This window comes from Toxotes jaculatrix, chromosome 4, assembly GCF_017976425.1.
Source record: "Toxotes jaculatrix isolate fToxJac2 chromosome 4, fToxJac2.pri, whole genome shotgun sequence".
In the NCBI taxonomy this organism is placed as follows: domain Eukaryota; kingdom Metazoa; phylum Chordata; class Actinopteri; family Toxotidae; genus Toxotes; species Toxotes jaculatrix.
In genome coordinates this window covers 13,774,531-13,783,509 of record NC_054397.1, presented here as the reverse complement: position 1 = coordinate 13,783,509, position 8,979 = coordinate 13,774,531, and the positions used below count along the sequence as shown (strand labels likewise).

The 8,979-nt window shown below is 37.9% G+C and overlaps 2 protein-coding genes across 3 annotated transcripts; both read right to left on the bottom strand.

The window, feature by feature from the left end:
• Positions 1 to 603: 603 nt before the first annotated feature.
• On the bottom strand, positions 604 to 3,654 carry LOC121180129. Of its 2 annotated transcripts, XM_041035284.1 has the most exons (5): positions 3,488 to 3,650; positions 2,905 to 3,306; positions 2,080 to 2,238; positions 1,849 to 1,910; positions 604 to 1,744 (listed from the first exon to the last, which is right to left on the bottom strand). In XM_041035284.1, the coding sequence occupies exons 1-5, from the start codon at positions 3,522 to 3,524 to the stop codon at positions 1,625 to 1,627; spliced, it is 780 nt and encodes a 259-aa protein (XP_040891218.1). In that variant the 5' UTR covers positions 3,525 to 3,650; the 3' UTR covers positions 604 to 1,624. The 2 variants fall into 2 exon arrangements, with proteins under 2 accessions (XP_040891218.1, XP_040891219.1); XM_041035285.1 differs by lacking the exon at positions 2,080 to 2,238 and having other exon boundaries at positions 3,488 to 3,654.
• Positions 3,655 to 5,655: 2,001 nt separating this feature from the next.
• Positions 5,656 to 8,740, bottom strand: LOC121180130. The gene is made up of 5 exons (XM_041035286.1): positions 8,701 to 8,740; positions 8,133 to 8,519; positions 7,418 to 7,546; positions 7,188 to 7,249; positions 5,656 to 7,077 (listed from the first exon to the last, which is right to left on the bottom strand). The coding sequence occupies exons 1-5, from the start codon at positions 8,735 to 8,737 to the stop codon at positions 6,958 to 6,960; spliced, it is 735 nt and encodes a 244-aa protein (XP_040891220.1). The 5' UTR covers positions 8,738 to 8,740; the 3' UTR covers positions 5,656 to 6,957.
• Between the last annotated feature and the right edge of the window lie 239 nt (positions 8,741 to 8,979).

The window sequence follows — 8,979 nt, the reverse complement described above, 5'->3', positions numbered from 1 at the left end:
TGATTATGAGGAGGGAAAAAAGAACAAAACCAGGAGCTTTTCTATTTCCTATGGTTTGATAAGTGTGTTTGTGTCTGTACTAGTACCTGACTACTGTGTGTCTGTGTGCATGTTAAGCCATATGAAGGTCTGTTTGTCATTGTGGGTTTCCTGTGAGCTGTGCTCGTCACAAGGTGCTAAGTAATGTGCTCGTGGTCGGCTTTATAGTCAGCTCTGTATTTTTGCAGTTCTTCTTGGAATAAGCATGACAGGGGCATTCTTACATAAATAAGATAAATAGTAGCTATCTTTGGTTTTTGTGTTTGTCCTCTACACAGTTATTTCTTTGAATTGTATTATCTGTAGCAGAATCAGTTCCTACATAGCAAATACTTTGTGTAATATCAGACTGTACTGGTGAAGGGTTGGGGCTGATGGCTAACTTAAGATAAAGACAGGAAATTGCCTGAAAACAGCTTTCGTTTCTTGTTGCAGACAAACAGCCATCATGACCATTATGAAACGTTCCACATAGATTTTAAAAGAAGAAGAAAAAAAAAATAAAACTGAGTGAAGCAAATTGTTGTTTTCAACGACAAACGCACTTCCTTTCTGGAGGTTTTTTATTGAATAATTTATTTTTAATCAAATTTAAATCTGTTATTTAAGTGGTGTCAGGAAATAGAGTACACAAGATGCATCTGCTCTTTGAAGAATGATTGATTGAATTTACACAACACACTGTGGTTCATACCACTGACAAGTACCAGAGTCAGACTGGCCATCAGGAATACCAGGACAAATCCAGGTGGGCTGCTGGATCGGTGTGCCCGTGGACGTCCAAAAATCTGTAAAGTTTGTACTGGTCATCTCTGTTTGGCATTTACTGGGAGTGTGCATTAGACCATACTGTGTGTGCTCTGGGACTGGGCCCACTTGTCAATCACAACCAAGTTTGAAACCTCACTGACCCGACTTGTACACCCATGCATGTAGAGTCATTTGTCATTGATCATCTGGAGTGGCATGGACGGCTCCATGGATACAAGCTACACCATCTCAGCTGCTTCAAAGCTGGCTATGGTATTAGGTAGTAAGGCCCCTTCATCTGATCAGTGAGAAATGAGTGGGACATCCAGAGGGTCGAAGTTATTCTTCCTTCTTAGTGTACCCATACTTATGACAATATTGTACACTGAGCTCAACAACGGCAGAATGTGGTCATGTCTCAACCCAAGCATGAAGTAGAACTTAATCAAATTGTGGAAATGAGCCGTGTTACTCAGTTTGTTTATTCTCCACTTGTTTCCTCACTCAATTATGATCTTCACATTATAGCCTAACAGCATAGGCAATGTAACAGCATTAGTTATCACGTTATAACTTGAAACGTTTTAAGTTATAACTAGAAGTTTTCACATTATAATATGAAATGTTTATAACAATATAAAAGATATATTGTTTTAACAAAAGTTTCTGGCTATAACGTGATGAGTTTTTAATGTCAGAATAACATGAAATTATCTTGTAATAACATGAAAATTTCTGTTATAATGTGAAAATCATCTTGTTATATCACTAAACTTTTCACGTTATAATTCTGATGTTTCCATTTTTCCTGGCGTGGCAGCAATGCGCTTCTGTACTACATCCTAGAAGTATTGATGGCAGAGTAGGTGCTGTAGTCCGAACTCTTTGTTTTCTGCTTCTTTGGTCTCTGTGATGCCTGACGGATTTCCAGTGCAGCATAACACACATCTTGATCCTAAGATTTAATATTTTCTGATTAGAATCATGCTCATGTACCGATTCCATACTATGATTCATTACTATCCACTGTTAAAAAGAAAATAATATGCAGCAAATTACCTGATTCAGTCCCGTTTGTTCTTGATCGTCAGGTCTTTCCTGATCAGCTCGAACTTCTTTAGCTGCAGAAATGAATAAATCATTACAGCATGTTACTCCCAGTTTCACAGAATACATAAAAAAAGGACACGTATCTGCATCTGGCTTTCTTAATGGTTAAATGAATTTTATACATTGATTGTGAAGGATATTTCTGAGATTGAGGGAAACAGTGACATGTATAGCAGATACCTTTTTTCTGACAGAGCTGATAAACCATGAGAGAGGACAGGAGAGAGGAGAGTAAAGCAAAAGCTGGACACAGAGTGAGTAGCAGCATCCAGCACCAATCATGGTTTGGCTGAGATGTTTGGTGAGTTGAGGTTTGGTTTGGTTGAGTTTCACTGGAGTCTGGATCAAACACAAAGTTGTGTCAGTTACTTTTATGAAAGTCGGATCTGACAAAACTGTGAAGACTGAAACATTTTGGTTTTTCATTTTTCTTGTACAAAGTGCATTAGTTGTTCCAGGACAGCATAGATACACCATTGTTTAAGTTTGTGGAGAACTCAAGTTTTCATTGTGCAGAAAAGACAAATCCTTCTAGACTGTTCCTCAGTACTCTGTTGATTCCGGCTAGTTAATAGACCCTTTTCATCTTTGGCTCTATTTCACCATTGTCTTTAATGATATATTCTTAATTATTCTTGTTTTTCAACTAATTCAAACAAATATGCGACTACATTTTTTCCCTGTTTGGGCCTGTTTATGTCAGATCTGAAATGTAAATTTATGTCACAAAAATTAGGCAAAATATTTGGTGCGCATTTTTAGAACAACTCACAACATTTCAGATTCATGAGGCATGTTAGGTCTGTGAACCTAGAGGAAAACTATCATAAACCACATCTTCTCCATATTGGGCGTTCTAGGTGCAGTTAATTTTTACATACAGTGCACATTAAGATCAGCACATTTTACAAATGAGCAATGATTATTTAGTCTAATGGTTATTTAGTCTAATGATTATTTAGTCCAATCACTTTAACTACTCTCACACACACAAAGGACACTTACTACATATGATCCTCGTTGTTACGTTGCCATAACTGTAAATGTTTCTTTGAGTGATGTATTCTCCTTTATCCACCTTCGTCTCTTCAGTTCCACAGTAGTAGAGGCCCTCATCAGAATCAGTGATGTTCATGATCAGTAGGTCATAAGATGCAGAGGAAGAGTTGCTCAAAAACTTAAAATTAGACGTCCGATGATTAATAATGTCAGTGATTCCTTTTACTGGTTTTGGTACTGTATTTAGAGCTAGAGTTGGCTGGTGCTTATGAGAGCAGTTTCTGTACCACACTATGTATACTCCAGTTGATGATTTGCAGTCACAGTAGAGAGTGATGTTGTCTCCTGGTGTGACTGTCACCTCCAATACTGATTGTGAAGTCTGATCCTGGCTGCAAGAAGCAACTCCTGAGATACAAACACAATTGTAAAAATAGATCGAAATGTGCACATTGTTACAGGATTTCACAACAGAAAGTGCTGGTTCCTGCTAAACTCAACGACAGTGAGAATGTAGATATAAATTATTTTCAAAACAAAACCTAACAAGCTTAATTTAGTCAACAAAATATTTAATCAAAAGAATTACCTAAGAGAATGACCAGAAAAATGCACAGCCCATCCATGTGTGATGATGACAGAGTGTTGACAGACAGCGAAGTAGATTTTACTGACAGATATCAAGACCCTCGCATACTTTTCCTTTAAAGGAAACATAAGTTGTGATTGGCCAGTCAAGTGGAACATTTTGCTCTGTGGTTGTTTTCTATGGGTGAGATGGTAAATTACATTTTACATTGATGTTTCCTTCCTGAAACTTGATAACACATACAATCAGTTACAACCCTGGATACAGGATTTTCTACCTTTTCTCTGTTTCCGATTCCATATCTTTTACTTTGCCTTTCTTGTTCTTTCTGATGTTCATGATGAGCAGGTCATAGGATTCAGAGGACTGGTTCTTCACCAAATGAAAATGAGGGAAATATTTCATAATATTGGCTTCAGTGGCTGAATCGAAATCTAGTTTTAGACCATGAGAGGGCTGGTTCTCATGAGAACAGTTCCTGAAGAACTCAGATCAGAAGAATTACTGAAGAGAACAATCTGAAGAATCCAAAGTTCGTCCACATTTGATAACGGCCACATTTCCTGCATTTTCGCCTTACAAAACATAGTTCATTGTTCTAGGGTGTTGCAGACAAACATTTGGATGCATAGAAACCACAACAAGAAAACCTTCCAGTTGAGTAACACGCAGCAAATGGAACCGGGGGTCTGCCGTGCAGGGCATTACGCCCATGTGGTATGCTCTCCAACCACTTGGCTATCAAGTTACACATGAACAATGTTTTTGCCTAGCTGTACAATACAAGTACAACTTTCCTTTGTTTCTTTTAATAGTGGCTCATTTTACTTTAATATCACCACTGCAGGTTAGGAGAGTTTCCCATAGAACTGGTGTGGCTGACTGGTCAGTGGTAACACCAGCACTGTTTCCGTGCACTTCCAAATACACCAAATCAAGTGTTCTTGAAATAAACTGTGATCACTTTATACTTCATATGTCAATGTGGAAACAAGTAAAAATTAATATTTAAATTTTAACCAGAAAAAAAATATACAATCCATCCACAAAAAAGTCCCCAAGATTTTTTTTCAGACACAATGACACAAAGCAATCACATGCCTATATTTTTACTTCTCTGTTTGTGTATGCAACCACAGTCGCACTAGTACGTGTACACATTATGTGAAACATGTAGCTGGTAGGGCAGGGTATCGTTTTTCGATACCGATACCTTGCCTTCGATACCGATTCCTGAACGATACTTTTTTCAATACCAAAGTTTAAATCTACATTACACATAACTTTGAAAAACTTTGGTTTTACTTTTCAGTTTCTGCACTTTTTCATTCGTGCATGCATGGAAAACGTGCAATGTAACAAATGTAACCAACTCAATGAACCAGTGTAAATAGTTTTCAGTGCAAAATTAACAGTTTCAAGTCAGTACATTAGGCTGACGGCAGCATACCATTATATCACTCAGCAATTCTTCTTTAGAAAAATCAGCATGTCTGCTTTTTCATGTGTCAGACAAGCTGGCTCCAGGCTAATAGTGTCCCCAGCAGTAGAAAATGTACGTTCTGAGGGTGTGGATGTTGCTTGCATACAGAGATAACTTGTTGCCAAGTCAGAAAGCATTGGCAGAATGTCCGTCATGCCTATACATATTTTAAATTGTGCACTGTTAGCATCAATGCTGCTAAAATGGGGCCATGCTCTAGATCTTTTCCACATTTTCCACGGATTGCGGTTGGAACAATGCATGATGTGACAGCTTCGCCTGAGACAGCCAATCGCCAGCACTTTTGATCTTGGCATGTCAAACATGCTGCAAGCTTACTGGCTCACTGACTATCGAAATTTGGTATTGAACTAAATGACATTTTTCAATACCTGATAGTATTGAGGCAATTCGGTCGATACCTTAGGAATTATTGAATTCAATACCCAGCCCTAGTTGTCTGGTGTCACTCATATCACGATGTTATGTTGTGGTCACTGATCTGACCTGATAGAATCAAAGACACATTCTGCCTCCTAATGTAGCTGTGGTGGCTGCAGAGCTGCTTTAGGTCTGACTTTGTTGCACATGCTCTAACATCACCCTGCTCAACAGTCAGTGACGACTTACACCACGTGAATTCTTTGTAAAGTTTATGATTCTGATTTGAAGCGTTTTTGAGCTAAAATAATGTATTGATTATGAGGAGGTAAAAAAGAACAAAACCAGGAGCTTTTCTATTTCCTATGGTTTGATAAGTGTGTTTGTGTCTATTGTCAGTCTGTACTGCTACCTGACTACTGTGAGTCTGTTTGTATGTTAAGTCATATGAAGGTTGCTCATATGTTTGTCATTGTGGGTTTCCTGTGAGCTGTACTCGTCACAAGGTGCTAAGTAATGTGCTCGTGGTTGGCCTTGCAGTCAGCTCTGTATTGTCTCAGTACTTCTTAGAATAGGCGTGACAGGGGCATTCGTACATAAAGAAGCTAAACTGTGCTATCTTGGGTTTTGTGTATGACCTTTACACACAGTTATTTCTTTGAATTTTATTCTCTGTAGCAGAATCAGTTCCTACATAGCAAACACTTGATGTAATACCAAACTGTACTGGTGAAGGGTTGGGGCTGATGGCTAACTTGAGATCAAAACAGGAAATTGCCTGAAAACAGCTTTCGTTTCTTTTTTGTAGACAGTTGTAGATTTAAGGAAAAAAAAACAGCTGAATCTGAAGCAAATTGTTAATGTCTACCACAAACATGCTTTCTGTCTGGAGCTTTTTTTATTGATTTTTCTCATCAATTTTAAATCTGTTATGTAAGTGGTGTAAGGAAATAGAATATGCAAGATGCATCTGCTCTTTGAAGAATGATTGATTGAATATACATAACACATTATGGCTGATGCCACTGACATGTACCAGACTGGAATACCAGGAGAAATCCAGGTGGGCTGCCGCATCAGTGTGCAGTGTGCTCGTGAAGTTAGTGCTGGTCCTCTCTGTTATTTAGTACCCATACGTATTACAATATTGTACACTGTGCTCAGTAACAGCAGAATGTTGTCATGTCTCAACCCAAGCATGAAGTAGAGCTTAATCATATTGTGTAAATGAGCCACATTACTCAGTTTGTCCGTTCTCCACTAGTTTCCTCATTCAAACATGATCTTCACGTTATAGCCTAACAGTATAGGTTTAACCTAACGCAGGAAAAACCCTGGGTTATCATGTTATAAATTGAAACTTTTGTAACAAGAACTTTTCACATTGACATGTTTGACATTATAAAAAGATAAAAGCTATATTGTTTCTACAAGAAAAGTTTCTGGCTGTAACATGATAAGTTTGTATGTTAGGATAACATAGAATTATTTTGTTATAACATGAAAATATCCATTATCATGTGAAAATCATGTTGTTATAACAAACTTTTCACGTTATAATTCTGATCTTTTTCTTTTCCTGGCGTGGCATCAATGCGCTTCTGTACTACATCCTAGAAGTATTGATGGCAGAGTAGGTGCTGTAGTCCGAACTCTTTGTTTTCTGCTTCTTTGGTCTCTGTGATGCCTGACGGATTTCCAGCGCAGCATAACACACATCTTGATCCTAAGATTTAATATTTTCTGATTAGAATCACGTTCCTGTACTGATTCGACACTATGACTAGATTCATCTACTATCCACTGTTAAAAAGAAAATAATATGCAGCAAATTACCTGATTCAGTCCCGTTTGACATTGATCGTCAGGTCTTTCCTGATGAACTCGAGATTTTTTAGCTGCAGAAATGAATAAATCATCACAGCATGTTACTCCCAGGCTCACAAAATAAATAAAAAAAGACACGTATCTGCATCCGGCTTTCTTAATGGTTAAATTAATTTTATACATTGATTGTGAAGGATATTTCTGAGATTGAAAGAAACAGTGACATGTACAGCAGATACCTTTTTTCTGACAGAGTTGATAAACCACGAGAGAGGACAGGAGAGAGGAGAGTAAAGCAGAAGCTGGACACAGAGTGAGTAGCAGCATCCAGCACAAATCAGGGTCTGGTTGAAGAGTTTCACTGGAGTCTGGATCAGACACAAAGTTGAGTCAGTTACTTTTTTTAAAGTCTGATCTCACAAATCTGTGACAACTGAAACATTTTGGTTTTTCATTTTTCTTGTACAAAGTGCATTAGTTGTTCCAGGACAGCATAGATACACCATTGTTTGTGTTTGTGGAGAACTCAAGTTTTCATTGTGCAGAAAAGACAAATCCTTCTAGACCCTTCCTCAGTATTCTGTTGACTCTGGCTAGTTAATAGACCCTTTTCAACTTTGACCCTTTTCAACTATGAATATAGTCATGATTATTCTTGTTCACAAGGTCTTTCAGCTAATTCAAGCAAATGTACAAGCACATTTATCCCCCCCAAAAGATTAGGCAAAATATTTGATGCACATTTCAGGATAACTCATAACATTTCAGGTTCAAGAGGCATGTTAGGACTGTCTACTTTATACGCCATATCTTCTCAATATTGGGGGTTCTAGGTGCAGCTAATTTTTACATATAGTGCACGTTAATATCAGGACATTTACGATTGTTTGAAAATCATTTAGTCAAGTGGTTACAATCACTTTGATCATTCTCACACACACAAAGAACACTTACCACATTTAATCCTTGTTGTCACGTTGCCATAACTGTAAATGTTTCTTAGAGTGATGTATTCTCCTTGGTCCACCTTCCTTTCTTCAGTTCCACAGTAGTAGAGGCCCTCATCAGAATCAGTGATGTTCATGATCAGCAGGTCATAAGATTCAGTGGAAGAGTTCCTCAAAAGCTGAAACTTAGAGCTCAGAGGATCAGTTTCCTTTAAAAATGATATTGTTTGAAGAACAAGAGTTGGCTGGTTCTCATGAGAGCAGTTTCTGTACCACACTATGTATACTCCAGTTGATGATTTGCAGTCACAGTAGAGAGTGATGTTGTCTCCTGGTGTGACTGTCACCTCCAATACTGATTGTGAAGTCTGATCCTGGCTGCAAGAAGCAACTCCTGAGATACAAACACAATTGTAAAAATAGATCGAAATGTGCACATTGTTACAGGATTTCACGACAGAAAGTGCTGGTTCCCACTAAACTCAACCACAATGAGAACGTAGAAATAAATGATCTTGAAAACAAAACCTAAGAACTCTAAATTTGTCAACCAAATACTTTATCAAAAGAATTACCTAACAGAATGACCAGAAAAATGAACTGCCCATCCATGTGTGATGATGACAGAGAGTAGACAGACAGCGAAGTAGATTTTACTGACAGATATCAAGACCCTCGCATACTTTTCCTTTAAAGGAAACATAAGTGGTGATTGGCCAGTTGAGTGGAACCTTTTGCTCTGTGGTTGTTTTCTATGGGTGAGATGGTAAATTACTTTTTACATCGATGTTTCCTTCCTGAAACTTGATAGCACATACAATCAGTTACAACCGCGACAATACCTTTTGTCTACT